The 23,264-nt window shown below is 33.1% G+C and overlaps 1 protein-coding gene and 1 long non-coding RNA gene across 3 annotated transcripts in view; both read right to left on the bottom strand.

The window, feature by feature from the left end:
* Positions 1-2,897: 2,897 nt before the first annotated feature.
* The window catches only part of LOC134246608 (uncharacterized), a 46,412-nt gene continuing 26,045 nt past the window's right edge, over positions 2,898-23,264 (bottom strand). Inside the window, exons 3-4 of one of the 2 annotated variants that reach the window (XM_062728987.1) lie at positions 5,420-5,791; positions 2,898-3,955 (exon numbers count right to left, since the gene is read on the bottom strand). In XM_062728987.1, coding sequence (XP_062584971.1) covers positions 3,573-3,955; positions 5,420-5,791 — 755 coding nt within the window. In that variant the 3' untranslated portion in view covers positions 2,898-3,572. The remainder of the gene's footprint in view (positions 3,956-5,419; positions 5,792-23,264) is intronic. The other variant, XM_062728988.1, reaches the window with a different exon arrangement.
* On the bottom strand, positions 12,875-18,888 carry LOC134246607 (uncharacterized). Its single transcript, XR_009987657.1, has 3 exons — positions 18,835-18,888; positions 14,708-14,783; positions 12,875-13,496 (listed from the first exon to the last, which is right to left on the bottom strand). It is a non-coding gene; the product is annotated as an uncharacterized LOC134246607 (long non-coding RNA).

Raw genomic sequence — 23,264 nt, 5'->3', positions numbered from 1 at the left:
TCTTGAATTTATATCTCTGCGGACGTTGAAGACTGTAGGCATCAATGTCCTGCAGCCTTCAACGTTTGATAGCGGTCAAACCTACTTTATATTTCCCTTCCCTCTTTAAGTAATGATAAATTTTCGAAGGACCTGCATAACTAATAGGATTTTTCACATCAAAATAAATCTTTTTTAAGTGTTCCTTCCAGTTCATGGTTCTTCTGAATAATGTAACTAGATTATAAACATTTTGTTTTATATGTATTATAACTTTGTTGCACATTCCTTATCCATGTTTTTATTATATTAGTTTACAAACATATCTTTACTAGTCAATAGCTCTCAAATAGAATGCAGACTTCACATTCCACAGTTTAAAGGGCTAAGTACAATAGATCAACGGTCAGCGAGAAGTCTGCAATGACCCTCATAGGTCAACATTCCACCCGATCGATCGCACAGGTGATTTAAATGACCACTACTTCATTCCATGTGAGGGATGACCTGAGGGATGCCTTCTATTTTCTTATACGAGGGATGGGTGGGGCAGAACCCCCATTTCCTATTCATCATTCCGTAATCTGTAAAATGATATTGAACATTAAAGACTTATAAATTATTTCAATAGTGGTGGGTATTAATTTCAATAGTGGTTGCAACAATGTACTTTTACTGACTTGTGATATACATTTTGCAATGAAAGCGTACCCTAAATTAATCGTTAATCGGATAGATCATATGGACAGTTTTTATTATTAAATCAAAAACAAGAAAAGTAATCTCACTACGAAAATCAAACGCAATTTAATCAATATTATTTAACATAAAGAATGAGTTGTTGTTACCTGATGTAAGAAATTTTATTTATTTTTGGTTTAATTTATTACGCGTAAAAATATGTTAAATGCAAGAAACATATTGTAATGAATGACAAATATATAAAAATCATATCTTATAACAGCGAAAAAAAAATATTATACGTACATGTACACAATGATATCTGCATTTGATTTCTATACAACTGGATAAACAATTACAAAATTATTTATTGACGATTATTTATTAATTAATTATAACTGTCAGCGTATTGAATATTTCTATCGGTTTATATATTATTGATGCATACTGAATTTAATTTAAACAACTGTTAAACTTTTTGTGAGAGATTGACATGTAATTAATCTAGCTCTGTTAATAATAAAACCGTTATAATGTCCGAGAGATTCCGAGTAGAAAATCCACACCGAGGCCAAAACGTGTGAGAATTGTGTACAAAGCGTGTAAGAAACGTGTATAAAGGGTTTTATGCAACCTTTCGTGTAAACCGCGCAGCCTTTCGTGCAAAGCGTTATTGATTAAAGACTTTTCGCCCCTTTCATACCATACTTTGAGTGTCCTGTCCCTTTCACTTAGCTTCACATTAAGGCTTTCAGGACTAAAAAAAAGAATTTCAACAACTATTCAGAGATTATTTTTTCCGTTTAAAAGATATTTTCAAAAGAAATATTTAGAGGTCAACCCTTAACTCCTTGAGACGTTTACCAAAAAAATAAATAATAATAATTAAAAAAAATCGTTGTATATTTTATTTTGAACATCTGTTGCTCAATATAACTTATCAAAATATTTCACCACTTTCGAAATAGAAAGCTTCAAAGATTTATCATTCTGGTCCCTTGTGGTCTCTATTTATGTAACATATGACATAAAAGTCAAAATATATATTTAGATTGTCCGGATGAACATGTTTGCTTCAGTAATGTATAATAAAAAATTGACTCTTAAAGAGTTATCGCTGAAAGGTTTTGGCCCCTTTTTTGATGTGTCAGCGATTTTTTTATATCATTTCAAAGATCTTGTCATTCTTCGGAATATTGTTTAGTATATTTCAACAAAATAATAACATTTTAAGAGATACAGTACCGACCGGATACATCCTATACCAGAGCAAACCCCAAGAGGAACCCGGGGTTCGCTAAGGGTCTGCTTCGGCTTCGCTTTTCAGAAATATGTTGACCGCTATAGGTGCGCCTTGGGTGCGCTCTGGGTTTACTCCTTGTTCGCTTGGGATCCGCTCTGCGTCTGCAAGAGCGTACCTCTTTATTACGCTCGGAAATATAAAACGAGTATGTTTTTAATCAGAATTAGAAAAAAATAAAATGAAAAATAATAATTCTACTACCGATAAGAAAATATATATATAAAAGTCCCTACTTACATACACGCTTTAGTGAAATTTAAAATTATTTAAAAATAAATATTCCTAAATATTTAAATAGAAATGAAAACTGGAAAAATTAAGACAAAAAAGGGAGAGATCATAACTGTGAACTCTAATCATTCGACTAGATTTTAATAATAAAGCTTGATGATTGTTTGTTAAATTTCTATGAGTCATCCTCCAAATTCTATACTCGAATTATTTTCCATATATACATTGTAAGCTATTCTTTTTTTCAAATAATATACACGACGATGTACATGCACATTGATTTTTTTTTCATGCCCAATTAGGAGGATCAATAATTTTGATGTGAGTTTTTATTAATTTAGAAGAACATGTGAAAATTGAGAAATTGAGATAATAGATATAAAAAATGAATAATGGGCACGTACATGTACGCTCGAAATTACTCTGCATCTTGAAATAATGAAACTATACAATTTGTCAAAGACCATGCGCAGTTATTTTTTCTTTCTCCTCTTTTAAAAAGTAGAAATTGTAATGCCAATTATAAACTTCATTTTTTTAACGCACGAACTGATATATTAACACAATTCATATTAAATTTTATCAATTATGGACTTTAAATACTGGTATAAAAATAGAAAAAAAATAAATCTAGTTAAGTATTCATGTAACATTCTACATGGAAAATTAAAATATAAAACCTTTTAATTGTTTTTATAAAAGAATTAAATAAATAAATAAATATAGCATACAGCCCGGAGAATTAAAAGAAATAATAATATAATAGTATTTTGATTTTCATAATAGATTTACACTGTACATTCACAAGCATTGATTGTTTGTACCATGTTTGGATTTATATCGAATAACATCACACATTCGATCTTTTATCCTAATCGACAGATCAATATGCTATTTTGATTGGTATATGCGCTGATTGGTTAATCGCTAGTCCTGATTGACAGCTCTATAAAGCTATCCCGAAGTGGACCCAGAGAGCGAACCCTGCTTTCTGTTAGGTTATGTGTGCTCGGTACTGTATAATGCAAAATGTCAACAAATCACTCATGATTCCTGTCCTCAATATCAACCCCTACCGAGCACAATTCTAAGCACTTCCGGCAGATCTAAAATTATAGGTCCACAAGTACAGCATATCGTATTATTCGTTGAAAATTAGAGGTTTAGATCATGATACACCATCCCCGAAAAAATTTCAAATAATTCCGTCGATATATCTCTGACAAATTGTCTGCACAAAATTTGGAAAGATAGAATTAATAAAAATAGTAAAAAAATAATAATAGAATAATAGAATGGAAGCGAAAGGCCTTAGAATATTCAGATAACAAAGGTACTTGAAATGTTGAAGCTCTCGAAAAGAAAAAAAAAAATAATGTCACATTTCAAATAGAAGTATGCCGAAATATAGTGACTGATTTTCATCAACTGCGCCATTTTTTATTTCTATATAAACACGATCGTTTGAAAATAACTGAAGGAGAGTGACAGCGGAAGTGTCGTCATACTCAGTACGACGTCCGTCAGACCTCGTTTCAAATTTTTCCACTCCGTTGACTGTGATTGCAGTACGTACAATCTCTTTGTAAGCTTCTGTATTATACAGAAACAAATACAATCCATCACGATCAGCAGTGAATACTCCCGAGGTTGTTGAGTAACCATGGAGATAGCCACCAAAAGCTTTATCATAAACAACTGGGGTTCTGGATGAGTCCTTGCCTATATGAGCTAAAAAAGCTGGATATGTTGGTTTTGACACTACAAAAAAAAAACATTTAAAGGTACAAACTTACAAAAGTTGTTTATTTATACAAAAAAAAATTGACAATGATTAAATGGATTATTATGAAATGGAGACTGTAATTGTTTGTTTTTTTTTAAATTTCGGCTAAAGGGTGTGAATGTATGATTATTTGTGTAATGTCGAAATTCTCATCTTAAGGTTGAACTATGAATCGTTTTATTATGAATATTTTAGCATACATGTAATTGTCGCTCAAAAATCCCTTACATAAGTATGTACCGTTTCTCACGGGTACTATTATAAATTTATGAAACTCTATACATGTACATAGATTTATTATTTATGAAAAAATATACATTTTAATTTTCTATCTAATTAATTCATCTACAAGTAATAAGTTATTCACGGAAGAAATTTACGCAATATATTAAATATTTGTATTTAATGTCTAAAGCTTACAATCTGCGATGAATCCAAAATTCGCAATTAAATATTAAAATCTTGGGAAAAAAATCCAAGTAGAAGACCGGCCGAAAGAAAGGTTCAAAGAAAACGGCCGTAACAAAATTAATAAATTCAACATGATAGATCTATCAAGAACTAAATACATGTAGTTCAAGAAAATTAATTTCCTGAATAGAAATCTAAATAATTGTTAATATAATGGCGCTCGCCATTAATACATGTAAACTGTGTCAACAGAATATGAATCTGCTACAACTGCACATGAACATGTACGTTTACGCTAAGCTCTCACTTATGTACATGTAAACATTTATATTTCAGACACTAATAACCTCGTATTAATTAACGAACATTGAATTATTAGATAATTTTTTACTTTACAATACAAAACACAAAAATTAATAAACAAATATCAAAAGAAATACGACTTTTCCGATTAAATAATTATAAATCATTGCTATTAAACTTTGTGTGTACTGTTTCTTATTTTCTTTATAATTCATCTATTTATTCACTAATTATTTTTTTTTCCATCTACGCTTTAATATTTCTTTTAATGATAAAAAAGAAAGGGAAAAAACTTTCAAAATACCTTTTTCGGTGGAAGTAATCTTATTTTAGTTAACAAAACGAAAAAGAAATTCGGAATAGCTCAGTAGTTTCTTTGGATAATAAAGATAAAAAGCGAGGGTTTCCGAATGTACACGATAAACGCAAAACACGATACACGATAGAACCTGATAAACGATCTACACGATAAACGCAAAACACGATAAACGGAAAACACGATAGAAAACGGAAAACACGATAGAAAACGCAAAACACGATAAACGGAAAACACTATACGATAGGATACAATAGGATACACGCACGATACGATAGGATACACACGCACGATAGGACACGATAGAACTGTAAAGAATAACGATGCGGGTACTGTAACTTATTTTCCTTCAAAATACCTGCAAAAGTTTCATGCTTAATAAATTTATGAAAAATAAAATAGAATTTACCGTTCGTGTCATCACTCAACAGCCATCCTGCAAACATGGACGTGGCGCTCATTCTCTCGGCGTTGATATACACAGAGTCCCCAGAGTTCATCCAGGCAAATGTCATGAAACTACTGCTGTCATACCTCCCGCTACTCGAGTCTACCCATACATTTGGCTGAGAAATGCCGTTACTGAATACGAACCTGCAAGTGAAATCGTCACTTCCATAGATAAGTCCCGACATCATGAAAACGTACAGACCAGAACGAGGCGCCACAAACTTCCCTGTAGTCGTGGAGTAAGCATCATCTGTGTCTAGGATTTCCTTGTTAAAGATAATGGGGGAACCGGCCACATCACGGGAAAGGGAAGCATAAAATGCCGTACTATCTGAAAATAAGAGTAAACAGATTGACGTAATCCATTATGACTTCCTTTTTGTCAATGAAATAATCAATATCACACGGAATCTTAAAAGGGTAGAAAGGAATCTGCTGCTTGCATTTTACTGTGAATTTTACCCATTTTGGGGTTTTGACCAGATCGGCTTTCGTTCAACACAAGGGTAAGTGTGCAAATTTGAACAGGATTAATCTGTTTACATATTTGAAAGTACGTTAATTTCTTGGGGTGAAAATGATTCATGCTGACGTATTTCGAACATAAACAAAAAAATTGCACTAACTGTACCGTAAGACGTAGATCTTGACAGAAATAGGCAAGATGAAAAATTGGCTTGAACATATTTAAATAAATACTTCTTTACATTTAAAATGAAGTGATTATTATTTAACTTGCATATTTTGTACATTTCTAAAAAGAAAAACATGCCAACTGCTAAGGAGAGTATGTCCTTTTTATGTACATTTTATTGCGTCGAGTGACCTAGGACCTACATACAGGTATTTATGTATTTTCTCTCTGCATGTTAAAATGATAGGAAGGCACAAAAAATGTATAATTATAATTACATAAATTGCGTCTTCACAATAATTGTATATCTCCAAACATTTCAGACACAATCATTCATAATCTTTTGGGTGCTAATGCACAGTGTTGCGTTTATAATGTAAACATCAGAATTTTTCCAAAAAAATTTTACTGCGGCTTAAAGAAAGATGACAGAAACAAACTTTCGTCAAAGAAATAGAAAAAACAACTTAGGTTATGTTTAAATAAGTAAAACTAGATGCTGTCATGAGACAGTAATACCCGCACTAAGGTGTTTGCCTCTAAATACACGCTCCTACATATTGGGCGGCTTTCCAAGGAAAAAGTCAAAATAATTCTATAATTTACATGTATTCATCAAATTGAGTATGAAATTCTCAGACCCTGTGACCTATAACTCAGAACCTCTTATATTTATTTTCTAGTATACCAGTTTGAATTCTATTAATGATGTTAATTAGATTTTGATAAATGTTTTGCTCATAATAGGGCCTTTTTAAATTTACTAATCCTACCCCCCCCCCCCCCCCGACACCACAACCAAACAGCAAATACTTTTTGGAATAGGCTAAATGGAAAAGTTTTGTTAAAACAATATTTGTTATGAATTAATTTAAAATTTGTTCTTGTACTATACATGTTAAAGTGTAAATGTCTACATCACATCACGTTGCGTCACCCATTATCATTTATTTATTATAGATTAAACTCCATTCGGCACGCCTCGGCCGATTCCCACTTCATCTTATAAGGTGACGGAATCGACGAAGGTTTACCGAATGGAATAGCATTAGACATGCTGCAGTCTGGTGTGCATTGGATTAATTCATTTTGTGTTGTAATTGGATTATATTTCATGAAGTTTACAAGACCTATGGCAGTCGGTAAGTACAAGTTTAAGTATAGTGGGGGTAAAATAAACCCAAACGATTAGGTTAAAGTTCAAAAAGGGTCAAAGATCATCGCATGCCACACTAGACGAATTTCATATTGTGAAGTTATCTCCCGTTGTCGATGTGACATTCAGTTACTGCCAATACTGGTGCGGATCCAGAATTTTTTCAGCCAAGAATTTCCTGACAAGCAGGAGAAAAAAAACTGAAAACAAATAAACAAAATAAAAAAAAAATGATAGTGGAGTCAATGTTTTCTAAGTTAGGGGGAGGATGTCCAAAGTCATTTTTTATTTTGTTTTTTTTTTCCATTTGACTAATTATACATATTTTGTTTCTTGTGTTTATATTATGTCTGTCTATTTGCGTGCAGAAATTATAACCTTGCCCCATAAGTTTTAAGTGGGATGGGCTATACAAATGGCTTCAACATTTTATAGGTTTATTTCTTGTGACAATTAAGACCTTTTATTTGGGTACCATTAATTTTTACCTCTGATAGCTTGACCTTGGATACACATTTTTACAAGAAAAATACCAAACTTTAAACTTTGCCTAAATTTTGATCAGAAGGTGCTAGGGCTTTCATGCTTAACATGTGTATTCATTGTGAACTGTCAACAGGTATAAATATGTTTGACCTTGACCCTAGAGTTTGAACCACTTAAAAAAATTAACCTTGGCAGTTAACTTTTGAACAGGAAGTACTAGGGATTACTATTTCACATTTGCATTCCTTGTGACAAGACTTTCTTCTGATACCAACAATTTGAACCCTTTGACCTTGACCTTTGAGTTTGACATATATTTGAGAAACTTCAACCTTCGCCATAGGCTTCCATACTGCAACATCAGTGTTTCAAAAACACATCTTGTCTTCATTATTATTTGGTGGTGTCTCCATATGAGGGAAGATGTATTTACAACAAACAAACAAATTACTAAAGAAAATATAAAACATGAATATGTTGGTCATGCATATCTCTGCATTAAAAAAAACAGCTTTTCAAATACTGGAACCATATTGTAACCCTTTCAAAACACTCATTTTAGCTTTTCTGGTTTTCTTATCATATAACGTCTGTCGTGACGTGTCGTCCATCTGTTTGTCTGAGAACTTTTTACATTTTTTACTTCTCTAGAACCACTGGGCCAATTTTACCCAATTTATATAGAAATATGTACATTTGTATGTCAGACTGTCCATCTGTCTCAGTAAATTTAACCTTGGTCATCACGGTCATATCTACTGAACGAGAAGAGACAAGGCATTCATATTAAACTTATGTACATGTACTAGTATTTACCTGTGAGAATGGCATGGTTTTTTTTAATACATGTGACCTAGAAGTTTGACCTACTTGCAAAAAAATCAAATTGTTATAAATTCATCATTTTGAAAGAGAAAAGTTAGGGCATTCATATTATAATGCATGGATATTATTACCTGTGATAAGACCTTTCCAAATAAATCATGACTTTTACTCTGTGACCTTGACCTTGAAGCGTAACCTACTTTTCAAAATTGTTGCATTTGCTTATAACTTTTGATTGAGATGAGATATGACTCTCACATTTGACATGTACATTAATTACTCATAAGAATTCAAGGTGTTTCCCAGCATGCGATGCTTTTTTTACCCCTTGACGTAGATGTTTTACATAATTTTCAAAATATTTAACTCGCCTAAAAGATGATTAGACATGCTGCATAACATTAAGGAGGACTTCAGGGAAGACAGGGCTTTTTGCAAAAAAAATGTCATTTTTCCATCCCCATTTGACCCTCTGGGGAAAATCAGAATTACTAAACCTTACTGCATATCTACATGACACCACCAACCATCTCCAAAAAGATGATTAGGCTACTGTGTAAAATGTAGGAGAAGTTCAGGGAAGACGGGGCTTTTTGCATAAAAAACATCATTTTTTGACCCCCATTTGACCCCCGGTGCAAAATCTAAATTCCAAAATCTAAATGCAAATCTACATGACACCACCAATCATCTCCCAAAAGGTAATTAGGCTGCTGAATAAAATGTAATAGGAGTTCAGGGAAGATGGGGCTTTTTGCATAAAAAACGTCATTTTTCGACCCCCATTTGACCCCCCCCCCGGGGCAAAATCAAAATTCCGAAACCTTACTGCACATCTGCATGACCCCATCAACCATCTCCCAAAAGATGATTAGGCTGCTGAATAAAATGTAAGAGGAGTTCAGGGAAGATGGGGCTTTTTGCATAAAAAAACGTCATTTTTCGACCCCCATTTGACCCTCCGGGGCAAAATCTAAATTCCAAAACCTTACTGCACATCTACCTGACACCACCAACCATCTCCCAAAAGATGATAAGCCTACTGTGTAAAATGTAGAAGGAGTTCACGGAAGACGGGGCTTTTTGCATAAAAAAAACATCATTTTTCGACCCCCATTTGACCCCCCAGGGCAAATTCAAAATTCCGAATCCTTACTGCACATCTACATGACCCTACCAACCATCTCCCAAAAGGTCATTAGGCTGATGAGTAAAATGTAAGAGGAGTTCAGGGAAGATGGGGCTTTTTGCATAAAACACGTCATTTTTCGACCCCCATTTGACCCCCCCCCCGGGGCAAAATCAAAATTCCGAAACCTTACTGCACATCTATCTGACACCGCCAACCATCTCCCAAAAGGTAATTAGGCTGCTAATAAAATGTAAGAGGAGTTCAGGGAAGATGGGGTTTTTTGCATAAAAAACGTCATTTTTCGACCCCCATTTGACCCCCGGGGCAAAATCAAAATTCCGAAACCTTACTGCACATCTACATGACACTACCAATCATCCCCCAAAAGGTGATTAGGCTGCTGTGTAAAATGTAAGAGGAGTTCAGGGAAGATGGGGCTTTTTGCATAAAAAACGTCATTTTTCGACCCCCATTGGTCCCCCCGGGGCAAAATCAAAATTCCGAAACCTTACTGCACATCTACATGACACTACCAATCATCCCCCAAAAGGTGATTAGGCTGCTGTGTAAAATGTAGAAGGAGTTCAGGGAAGACGGGACTTTTTGCATAAAAAACGTCATTTTTCGACCCCCATTGGACCCCCCGGGGCAAAATCAAAATTCCAAAACCTTTCTGCACATCTACATGACACTACCAATCATCCCCCAAAAGGTGATTAGGCTGCTGTGTAAAATGTAGAAGGAGTTCAGGGAAGACGGGACTTTTTGCATAAAAAACGTCATTTTTCGACCCCCATTTGACCCCCCGGGGCAAAATCAAAATTCCGAAACCTTACTGCACATCTACATGACACCACCAACCTTTCCCAAAAGATGATTAAGCTACTGTGTAAAATGTAGGAGGAGTTCAGGGAAGAAAAGTGTGACCGACGGACGGACGGACGGACGGACGGACAGACAGACGGACGGACACACATTTGGTTATATATTGGGTACATCAAGTCCAAGTCCTATTGGATACTGCTTATTGGATACAAAAAAAGTGTACACACGAGAGAGCATTATTTGGGTAGTTACTGTTCAAATCTTATTGAATATTAATCCTCGTGTCCGTATTTTATTGGGTTTTTTCTTATTGTTTTTTATTCATTTCAAATTTATCATACATTTAATATTTGCTGGTAAATTCAGACAAGACTGAAAACCTTTGGTTTTGAACCCATATTTTTGTCAATTTCTGTGATATAGCTCTTTTATTGTAACACCTAACTAATTTGTTCTTAGCAATAAGGATATACACCTGTATATTTCAAATTAACTAATATTAAAATATATGAATAGCTAAGTGCAAAAACACTGAATTGTGAAAACACAACTCAACACATCTCAGACTCTGTTCAACCTTTCTTGAATAACAAAATTAAGTATTTAAGGAGAAACCTTTTTGAGTCATGATCAATTAATAATAAGCAAATGCCCATTACATGTTGGACAGAATGAAGGTATCCAAAAGGCATTGGACAGGTGTCCAATACCTGTTGGGTTGTATTTTGACTAAGGGATTAAACTACCCAAGAACAATTTAACATGTGTACATTGTCCAATTCTATTTGGGTTTCTTGAATCTCCTCATCAAAATACAACCCAACAGGTAATGGACACCTGTCCAACTCCTCTTGGATATCTACATCCCACCCAACAGGTAATAGACACTTGTCCAATTCTTCTTGGGTTTCTTGAATTGTTTCATCAGAATACCACCCAACAGGTAATGGACATCTGTCCAACTCCTCTTGGATATCTACATCCCACCCAACAGGCAATGGACACTTGTCTAATTCTTGGGTTTCCTGATTTGCATCATCAAAATACAACCCAACAGGTAATGGACACCTGTCCAACTCCTCTTGGATATCTACATCCCACCCAACAGGTAATGGACACTTGTCCAATTCTTCTTGGGTTTCTTGAATTGTTTCATCAGAATATCATCCAACAGGTAACGGACATCCGTCCAACTCCTCTTGGATATCTACATCCCACCCAACAGGCAATGGACACTTGTCTAATTCTTGGGTTTCTTGAATCTCCTCATAAAATACAACCCAACAGGTAATGGACACCTGTCCAACTCCTCTTGGAAATCTACATCCCACCCAACAGGTAAAGGACACTTGTCCAATTCTTCTTGGGTTTCTTGAATTGTTTCATCAGAATACCACCCAACAGGTAATGGACATCTGTCCAACTCCTCTTGGATATCTACATCCCACCCAACAGGCAATGGACACATGTCTAATTCTTGGGTTTCATGAATTGCATCATCAAAATACAACCCAACAGGTAATGGACACCTGTCCAACTCCTCTTGGATGTCTACACCTCACCCAACAGGTAATGGACACTTGTCCAATTCTTCTTGGGTTTCTAGAATTGTTTCATCAGAATACTATCCAACAGGTAATGGACATCCGTCCAACTCCTCTTGGATATCTACATCCCACCCAACAGGCAATGGACACTTGTTTAATTCTTGGGGTTTTTGAGAATCCCCTCATCAGAATACTACCCATCATGTAATGGACACCTGTCCAATTCCTCTTGGATATCTTCATCCCTTCAATAGTATATAAACTAAAAGGTATTGGACATTCTTCTTGGGTTACTCAAATTTTTTTTTTCATAAGAAAGAAATCCCAATAGGTATTGGACATTGGTTCAACTCTTCTTGGATATTACATCCCAACAATAGAATAAAACCCAACAGGTTATGTTTACCTGTCCAATTCTTTTTGGGTTACTTATACCCTTCATTAAAATTGTCAAATTTGTCTTGGATATTTATACTCTTGCATTAGATTGCAAACCCAATAAGTATGACATTTACCTTCCCTAGTTGAATTCAAATTTATCTGCATAAGCATACATAAGTCCAAAACATATTTAATACTTTAATTCTAACATTCCACATCTCATTCAGTGTACACTTTACAAATGATATGAAATATATTCTAAGCATTTTGTGCCTAAACTATTTGGCTTTTAAAGAATTTTATAACCATGTTTGCAAAATTTAAATTTAAATATTGGAACTTGGAGCAAGTCATTACAGATAGAGCAAGATGCTGAAAACCATATTGATAAATAGATCACACCCTTGTTAAAATGTTTGCCTCCAGTTGCTAAGATTGTGTTGTATTATATGGAAAATTTCTATAATCCTGTTTATTACAGATACATATACAATGCATATTTTCCCTGTAATAATAAAAATACTTCTGAGATGTAAAAGAATGGATTAAATAGTCACCGATGTTAAAAGATATTACATGATCTCATTAATCTGGTTTGGAAACCACAAACTTAGTTTTGAAGCCAATAAAACAGTGTCGCACCAGAAAACTCAGTTACAAGTACAATGAATGAATTCGTTGTATCAAAACTTTAAAATAATTGATGCACTATGTCCAAATCTTTTCGACAAATCGGGATAAAGATATTAAATCAAATCATCACTGTTATAAGTCTTAGAGCTAGAGAAAAGTCATTACATGCCCAAATTTTAAATGTAAGACTTTGATCCTATATATCAATAAATGTCAAAATGGTTTTATTTTTGTTTCTGTTCAATACTTTCTTCTTCAGGGTCTCTCATGGCCTAAACTGTATGATACCTCCATTGACCCTGCTCTTTTATATTGCCATATGTTTATCCAGTAGCAGTGGTTATGCTCAGACAATCTTTGAAATATTCCTCACTTCATGCATCTCCTTCAGTTCTGCCTCTGTCCATTTTATTCATTCTGCAATTAGATAAAGGCATTTCTTTGCCGTATAAAACATGTTTTTCTTGACTACAGCAAGATCACCCTTTATGTTGATCAAACCCAACCAAGAAGTAGAAGTATATTTCTTATTCAGAAAAATGTATTGATAAATAAAATGGAAGAAAAACCAAATTCTATTAACTCTTTTTTTTTCTTCTATGTCTAACTGCATCTTCATCCTACCCCCTATCTGCCATAATTTTATCAAAATGGAATCATCATTCAACACACAAAACGATGTTGCATATTAATTAGACAGTATGTTAGTTTCTGATTGTTAAGAAGGAGATTTTAAAATGATTTTACACCTATTCCTTACAAATTTTAGACTTCTAATGTAACACTATCAGTACATTAGGGGTACATAATCTTCAAAAAAATCTCTACACTTAATGATAAAGCTTTCACATTAGTATTGTTTTTAGCCCAATGGTTCTGCTAAAGAGGATTTAAAATTGACCCAAACCTTACTAACTGCTTTGAAATTTTATTGACAGGGACAGAGACACACTTGACACTCCATCCCCCCTTCCTGGGGTATGCTTTGCACAAAATTTAATTAAAATTGACTTAGCTGGATAGAAGTTGAAAATATGAAAAATTACAGTCAAACAAATTATGAATAACTTTCAGCACATCAGACATGAAGTAGTGATCCTTATATAAAATACACCTACAAGATAAAGCTGTTTTATTCCTTTGAAGTGATATCTAGTATTGTTTCTTTTCCTGTATGCCACCTCTATCAGAACAAAATGTTATACATGTATTAACATAACCTATGACCGTATAGTACCCCAGTATTTACTTTACAATTAATTAAGTTCTAGAACCAACCCTCAGATGCCCTTAAAACAAATGATTCTAAACTGGCAAAGGTAAAGGGCATCTGAAGAATTTAAAATAAAATGATAGTACAAACAAGCAAACAGTGTGCATGAAAATGTTGGCAAACACTAGAAAAAATACTAAGGTACTTTCTCAAACTTGACATGAATACTAAAGAGGTTTTATGTAGCTGTATTGCACATACCAAAAGCTTTCCTGCAGTTAAAGGTTGGTTGTCTAGTAGTTATGTAGTATGTACAAGTTTTTCCCTCTATCTCTTCTAATTTAAGAAGCGAAAATGTCTCTAAAAATCTTATGGTTGGCATGCAGTATTCCTGTTCATTTTACTGATTACTTACAATTGTCCTATTTCTGAGGGTCATCTTCTGATGGGTGTGTTCTCTGCAATGTTCACAATTGAAGTTCCTGTTTGACCTGTTACATATTGAAAATCCTCAATGAACATGATTATGGTTTTAATTTCCATTGTAATTATTGATTACTTTTATAAAAAAATCTAAACCAATTCATTGTAACATAATACTTAGGAAAATATTTATGTAAAATCAATGGAAAAAAGGATTCATTATCTCCAGTTATCCTAAAATCACAAGTAAGCATTAATTATATAAATTCACATACGTAAACCATAAGCTTTTTGTGCTATTAAATCATAGTCATCGCTGTGCAATAAAGGAAATCAAGTACTAACATTATTAATCCACAGCTTTGTGGCAATAAAGTCACTATCCCCGAGTAAAAAGTGACAAGCCCAAATATAGAGGCAAAAATTAAAAAGTAACATTGAAAAAAAGTTCATCGTGAAAAAAGTCAGGGTATTAACTACTGATGATTCTTTTTAAAATTAAAGTTTAATTTAATTTTCGCTAGTAAAATTTAATCATATATAAATTAATGATTTTAAAAAATGAAAAAAAAAGATTTTAAATATTCCTTTTCTGGTCATTCACTAGTTCGTCTAATTAAAACGAAGCAAAAATCATTTTGTTTTCATCTTGAATCATTTAAAGCCATATAATGGCGTATGTATAATGAAAATTATTAGACTAAAATTATAAGAACTTATTATTTGTATCATTACTTTAAATAAACATGATAAAGATAGAAAATTTCCGTAAATTACAAAATCTAAGTCAATTGCGTTAAAAAGCATGAAAAGATATCAAAATTTAATTTGGATTCTCGGAATTTTCTCCGACTTGGAAGAAAATACAAAAGATTTAAATAACACATTACAGAGAAGATAAAATCGTATTATTAGATAAAACGAGGTGTTCTCCGTGCTCCGAATTGTATGAAAAGCTTTTATTTAAATGCATTAACTATATTTCTTTACTTAATTTTGTATTTTTCAAAAATATATTTCTTGATCAGTTACGCCATATATGGCTTTAAATAAAAAAAAGCGCAACATAATTGCATGACACTTATCATTGAGCTGATTGAGTAAATGTATATATAATTTAATAATGAGATATCTATGAGGCATATATGTACACGCAAATATTGCTATATTAAACAAAGGAAAGGGGGGAATTCAAATTAGGAAATAAAAGATCGTTTTTAAGTAAATCAGTCTTGTAGTACTGCAAAATGGATGCAGTTGTGGAGATTTATGGATAATATGAGCATGCTGTCTGGAATATTTCCATATTAGGGAATTTAATAGCAAAAAAGAGTGAAAATACCGGTGGTGCTTTTCATGTATTACATGTGTATTTTAAAATTCCTAATAGCCCAAGGGGATTCCTCAGTGCAGAAAACCACTAGCCCCATCCTCAAAAATGGAAGCCCCGGGTGTAGCGCGATGCTAATTACACACCCATCATGTGAAATAGTTACACTGTAGTAGCCCTATATCAATTTCAGTATTGTTTTAAATTAAGGTAGATCGCGGGTTTGCTGACGTCACAATGGGATTTGACGTAAAAAAGCTTACCGCGTTCAGATTAGCAAGCGAAAAATAGCAGTACTGTATGCAGTAAAAGGTGAAATATATATTAAAGGTTGTTTGGTGTGTTTAATTTTTTTTATATATGTAATTGAGAATAAATGATGTTTTGATGAAATTTGTCTTTAATATTTTATAGTTTTTGACGCTGATATCACGTACATTTCTAAAAGGTCGTGCTATTGCCAAATTGATAATAAAATACAAAACGGATCATCTACCACCGGTGTGTCTGCCCTGCAGTTTAATTTCTTTTTATTCACTTTTTTGAATTTTGTTTCGTTTGTTTAATTTAGTCTACACGTTAATCTGCTTTATTTTTATTTGTTTATCATCTCTTACTCATTATACAAGGTATCCATTTTCTTCGTGATAATGTACGCCTAGATTGCCGGATTAGTAGTATTTGTATGCGCCAAAATTTGTATGAGCCAAGTACAGGTATAAGATTTCTAAAACGACAAAGATTTAAGAAATTGACAGTACATGTATATGGTACATCAATATGCTTAATTAACTATCATTTGTGCACGAGTTCCTCTTACCTGTCTTTTGGGGCGGGGGGGGGGGGGGTTAAATTAGATAATTATGAGCAGGAGAGACGTTAATGATTTTGGTAACGTCACTAAATAAATATCGCCAAATAAAATATGCACGTCCTATAAATTGTCATTTATAACTCAGACCCTTTTATTCTTGACAATCAATAGCGATTCGGCTAAATTACAACTGCAATTATTGTTTTCTGTGGGAGGTTTTTTTTTTTTTGGGGGGGGGGGGGTGGGTGTCCAAGAGTTGCAGGTCCGTAGGAAGCAATTTCAATTAGGGGCACAGATACTCGTTAATACTTTCAGTTCGGGGTACTATCAACAACCAAAAATTCATGACAAGCATAAAAGAGGAAGAGGTATCAGGGGTTTTAATTGAAGGCCACACGAGCATATAGTAGTAATGTTTTCTTAGTATTAATACCTGTTTTCTATAGTATACTGTATGCTTTCTATAATATTCTACATATCGGCAAAGTGATGATAAGAAATGCCTTTTACGATATCTTGAAGGGAAACCTGAAGTAATTTAATTAAGGGATAGTCAAAATTAATTCATTCTATGAAGTATTTAATGTATACAATGTAGATCATAAAGCTACTTTAATTCAACTGCAATATTTAAAATTTAAAACCGGGTAAATTTTATTAATAGATAAAAATGATGCAATAGTACATATGTTTGAAAATGTTCTCAAATCCGGTAAGATTTTTTTATCTTATATCCATGTGCATTTGTCATAATATTTTTGCACCCTTAGCCTTACGTTTACTAGTATTGCCTAAAAAATCTAGAAATCACATGACATTGAAATAGTGCCATGCTGTTGGTAAATTATGGCAATGATAATATCGGAAAATTGAATTCACGGCCGATTGCATGCTTTATTTTGAGTGAATTGTTGATCAATTTAATTTTATTCGAGTCATGCAGGCATACGAAAATAATGACGTCGCACCAAAGTAATATAACGTCGTGATGAAAATATAGTACTTCTGATTAAAAATTGTTAAACTTTAAAGTTTTTTTGCAAGAAATTGAGCGAGAACACATATTATTTTTTTTAAATAAATCGATTCTAAATTTACTTCACATTTATTGTACCGAGTAATATAAAATTCGTCTGCTTCGTTTTAAAGTTATAATTGTGGTTTTGAAATGCGTATACCGGCAGAAAACGGACATTTTACTATATATTTCATTGAAAAAGTGTCAATTGTTCTCATCAGCATTAGCGCATTTGAATTACGATTACAATCTAACCACGCAGACGAATCTCAAAAAAATTTCAGAAAGAAAAATTCAAAATGAGAGGAGTTAACTGACAAATTTTTAGCCTATGTTTTCAGGCAGACAGTAAACCCGCGATCTACCTTAATTAAAACAAATGACAAAAACAATAATTTAAAAAAAAATCAAAATAAAGCAGACACTCAGTCAAAATCAAAGACAGAAAGAAGCACTGTTTTGACTGAAAGTTTTTTAGTAATACAATGAATCTCTTAAGTTACATATCAGATGAGATAAACTTACATTCGATTATTTAGTTGTTGTCAATTATCCCATTTAACATCATCTCAGCTCACTTTGCGATTGTAATACTGTCTACATGAACCGATAATTTACAGCTGATTTATGAACACATGATTGTTAAAATTTTCATTTCCCTTTCCAATAAACATTGTCAGAACATACTTAGTTGGTTATGATACAAAATTAAATAATAAACACTTTCGATTTATTAAAGATTATCTAACAATATACGATCATCTACTAAATACTTCTCGCCCTCAAGAGAGTTAAAAAGACAGAGAAAATTCAAAATACAAACAAGTGCAACTTAGGATTAATTGTTCTGATATATCCACTTTAATTTTGTGCACAATTGTTTTCAAAATTACATTAAAATCAATTTCCCTTAAACAAAAACCCAGCAATAGATAAATATTAATCGAATAAACTTACCTTTTCTCTTGTCAATCAGAAAATCTTGTTGACATTAAGTGTTTCTTAGTCGCCATATTTTTCTTCCATGAAAACAAACGTTGTTATGATCAGGATCAACGGAAGTTGATTTTCGGAACTCTCGAGAATTTAGAGTTCCGAATGTAAAACTGAAACAACAAAACACGGTGCGTCCGTGAAAGCAACTTTTTTGGACACTTTTTTGGACAAATCGTCGTGTCCAAGTTTTGTTGGGTACTAACCTGCAAATACCCAATTAGGGTGTTTTAAGCATATTCAGCGACACTTCTTATTGGGTATACCCAATAAGCAAAAAGTACCCAATAAGTACAATCTTGGCATGAAAAATACCCAATAAATGCACTCTCGTAAACACGGACGGACGGACGTGTCCGTGTTTACGAGAGTGCATTCATTGGGTATTTTTCATGCCAAGATTGTACTTATTGGGTACTTTTTGCTTATTGGGTATACCCAATAAGAAGTGTCGCTGAATATGCTTAAAACACCCTAATTGGGTATTTGCAGGTTAGTACCCAACAAAACTTGGACACGACGATTTGTCCAAAAAAGTGTCCAAAAAAGTTGCTTTCACAGACGCACCGTGTTTTGTTGTTTCAGTTTTACATTCGGAACTCTAAATTCTCGAGAGTTCCGAAATTCAACTTCCGTGGAACCTGATCATAACAACGTTTGTTTTCATGGAAAAAAATATGGCGACTAAGAAACACTTAATGTCAACAAGATTGTCTGATTGACAAGAGAAAAGGTAAGTTTTTTCGATTAATATTTATCTATTGCTGGGTTCTTGTTTAAGGAAAATTGATTTTAATGTAATTTTGAAAATAATTGTGCACAAAATTAAAATAGATATCGGAACAATTAATCCTAAGTTGCACTTGTTTGTATTTTGAATTTTCTCTGTCTTTTTAACTCGCTTGAGGGCGAGAAGTAATTAGTAAATGATCGTATATTGTTAGATAATCTTTGATAAATCGAAAGTTTTTATTATTTAATTTTATATCATAACCAACTAAGTATGTTCTGACAATGTATATTGGATAGGGAAATGAAAATTTTAACAATCGTGTGTTCATAAATCAGCTGTAAATTATCGGTTCATGTAGACAGTATTACAATCGCAAAGTGAGCTGAGATGATGATAAATAGGATAATTGACAACCACTAAATAATTGTGTGTAAGTTTATCTCATCTTATATGTAACTTAAGAGATTCATTGTATTACTGAAAAACTTTCAGTCAAAACAGTGCTTCTTTCTGTCTTTGATTTTGACTGAGTGTCTGCTTTATTTTGATTTTTTAAAAAAATTATTGCTTTTGTCATTTGTTTAAATTAATTTAAAACAATACTGAAAATGATATAGGGCTACTATAACTATTTCACATGATGGGTGTGTAATTAGCATCGCGCTACACCCGGGGCTTCCATTTTTGAGGATGGGGCTAGTGGTTTTCTGCACTGAGGAATCCCCTTGGGCTATTAGGAATTTTAAAATACACATGTAATACATGAAAAGCACGACCGGTATTTTCACTCTTTTTTGCTATTAAATTCTCTAATATGGAAATATTCCAGACAGCATGCTCATATTATCCATAAATCTCCACAACTGCATCCATTTTGCAGTATTACAAGACTGATTTACTTAAAAACGATCTTTTATTTCCTAATTTGAATTCCCCCTTTCCTTTGTTTAATATAGCAATATTTGCTTTTACATATATGCCTCACAGATATCTCATTATTAAATTATATACATTTACTCAATCAGCTCAATGATAAGTGTCATCCAATTATGAAGCGTTTTTTAAAGCCATATATGGCGTAACTGATAAAAAAAATATATTTTTGAAAAATACAAAATGAAGTAAAGAAATATAGTCAATACATTTAAATTAAAGCTTTTCATACAATTCGGAGCACGGAGAACACCTCGTTTTATCTAATAATACGATTTTATCTTCTCTGTAATGTCTTATTTAAATCTTTTGTATTTTCTTCCAAGTCGGAGAAAATTCCGAGAATCCAAATTAAATTTTGATATCTTTATAACGCAATTGACTTCGATTTTGTAATTTTGGGAAAATTTCTATCTTTATCATGTTTATATAAAGTAATGATACAAATAATAAATTCTTATAATTTTAGTCTAATAATTTTCGTTGTACATACGCCATATATGGCTTTAAATGATTCAAGATGAAAACAAAATGATTTTTGCTTCGTTTTAATTAGACGAACTAGTGAACAACCAGAAAAGGAATATTTAAAATCTTTTTTCATTTTTTTAAATCATTAATTTATATATGATTAAATTTTACTAGCGAAAATTAAATTAAACTTTAATAAGAATCATTTGTAGTTAATACCCAGGGGCCCGTTTCATCAAAGGTCGTACGCCCAGTCGTAGCGCTACGCCGGCGTAAAGTCGGAACTAGCACGAATATTTGCATTTTATTAAAGAACGTATCGTTACGCCTGACTAAATTTAGGCCAAAATTTTACGTCTACTCATGGGTAGGCGTAAGTTAGGGCGTAAAGTTAAAACAAGGCCTTTTTATTAATTTTAGCGAGTTCTAAGGAAAAAAAGTAAGGTTCTAAGAATTTAAAATACAAACAATGCATTATTTTATTATACATATTATGAAGAGGGGGAGGGGGGGGGTGTTGTTACAACTACTTGGGGACGTAGTTGTTTTGAGTAATAACGTACTCAAATAATATTTTGATAAATTTCTGCTGAGAAGAAAAGATTGTCTTATTAGAGATTTCTTACGTTTTGACAATGCATTCATACACATTTTATTGGGTATTGTATGTCTAAGGTATTGTAAATCAATTTACATATATAACTGTATTTCTACACCCCGCTTGAAAAGCGGGACGGTACATGTATATGTACATGTATACACTATTTAGTAATCGGGATGTCCGTCCGTCCATCTGTTACGCGTTGGGGGTACCCATCTCTATCCGCAACTCCTTTCATATCACTGATTGAAATTTGGTGAAATTTTCACAGAATCTTTATTATATATTGCCATTGTGCCTTATTGTACTTTTTGATCCGACACATATTTTGGGTTTCCCACAGCAAAACATGGACACTGCCATAATATTTATATGGAAGGCGGGGGATATCTTTTATTGAACTCATTGCTTACGGTACCTCTAGTTTCTTTTTCATTTACTTAAAAGAGACCCATTTAAATTGTCTATTTTGAAAAATATTTTCCAACAGCATATTTTCTGAAAAACAAAAATTACAACAACAACAACAACAACAACAAAAAAAAAAAAACAAACAAACATGCGTGGATAAAGAGGGGGTCGGAGAGAGGGTTCAGAATCTCCCGAATTTGCAGATTGATTAACATTGAATGTACAGATTACTTAGTTAAGGACGAAAGTAATTACAATGTATTTTCCTGGGTAGCTGGGACAAGTGATGTTCCCGGCGAATCATAGACCCCAACCCAGGGAGGGGGTTGGGGTCTCATAGACAATAAGAGATTTTTGAAAGTGGTAATAAATTATTGATTTTATAATATCGATGTAGGACGGTGATAATTACACAGTTAAGTTCAAGAATGAATTATTCCTCATTTTTTTTCTCAGACAAACATTGATACAGGAGACAACTTTAATTTTCATAATTTTGTTTAAAAGAGCAAATCTTACATAGTATAAGATAATCTGAGCGCATATAAAGCACATATAAGATGAAAATATACATGTTTTTGATTTCCTGCATTACTTACATTTTAATGAAAACAAAATAAAGAGTAGCTGTAACTAAATTTTAAAGACAAAGACCACACAAGCAGAGAATTTTTGTAAGAATATCTCTGTAGTCATTCTTCCAAACCCCTCTCTCTCTCTCTCTCTGCGTATTTTTAAAACGGTACATCACATTTAATCTGCAGATAGTAAAGAATTTTTTTTCTATAACTGAACAATTATGAATCTACGGAAGCGTATTGCTGCCACTTGAAAAAAAATATTGTAAGTCGTACGTACGACATAATAAGTCGTACGTACGACATAGTAAGTCGTACGTACGAGATACTAAGTCGTACGAACGAGATACTATGTCGTACGTACGACATACTAAGTCGTACGAACAACATAATAAGTCGTACGAACGACATAATAAGTCGTACATACGACATAATATTAAATCGTACGAACGACATAATAAGTCGTACGAACGACATAATAAGTCGTACGTACGAGATACTAAGTCGTACGAACGAGATACTATGTCGTACGTACGACATAATAAGTCGTACGTACGACATACTAAGTCGTACGAACGAGATACTATGTCGTACTTACGACATAGTAAGTCGTACGTACGACATAATAAGTCGTACGAACTAGATACTTTGTCGTTCGTACGAGATA

Source organism: Saccostrea cucullata, unplaced genomic scaffold (assembly GCF_032062105.1).
Source record: "Saccostrea cucullata isolate Sc308-1 unplaced genomic scaffold, CSIRO_AGI_Scuc_v1 ctg2590, whole genome shotgun sequence".
In the NCBI taxonomy this organism is placed as follows: Eukaryota; Metazoa; Mollusca; class Bivalvia; order Ostreida; family Ostreidae; genus Saccostrea; species Saccostrea cuccullata.
This window is presented reverse-complemented; position numbering and strand designations above follow the sequence as displayed.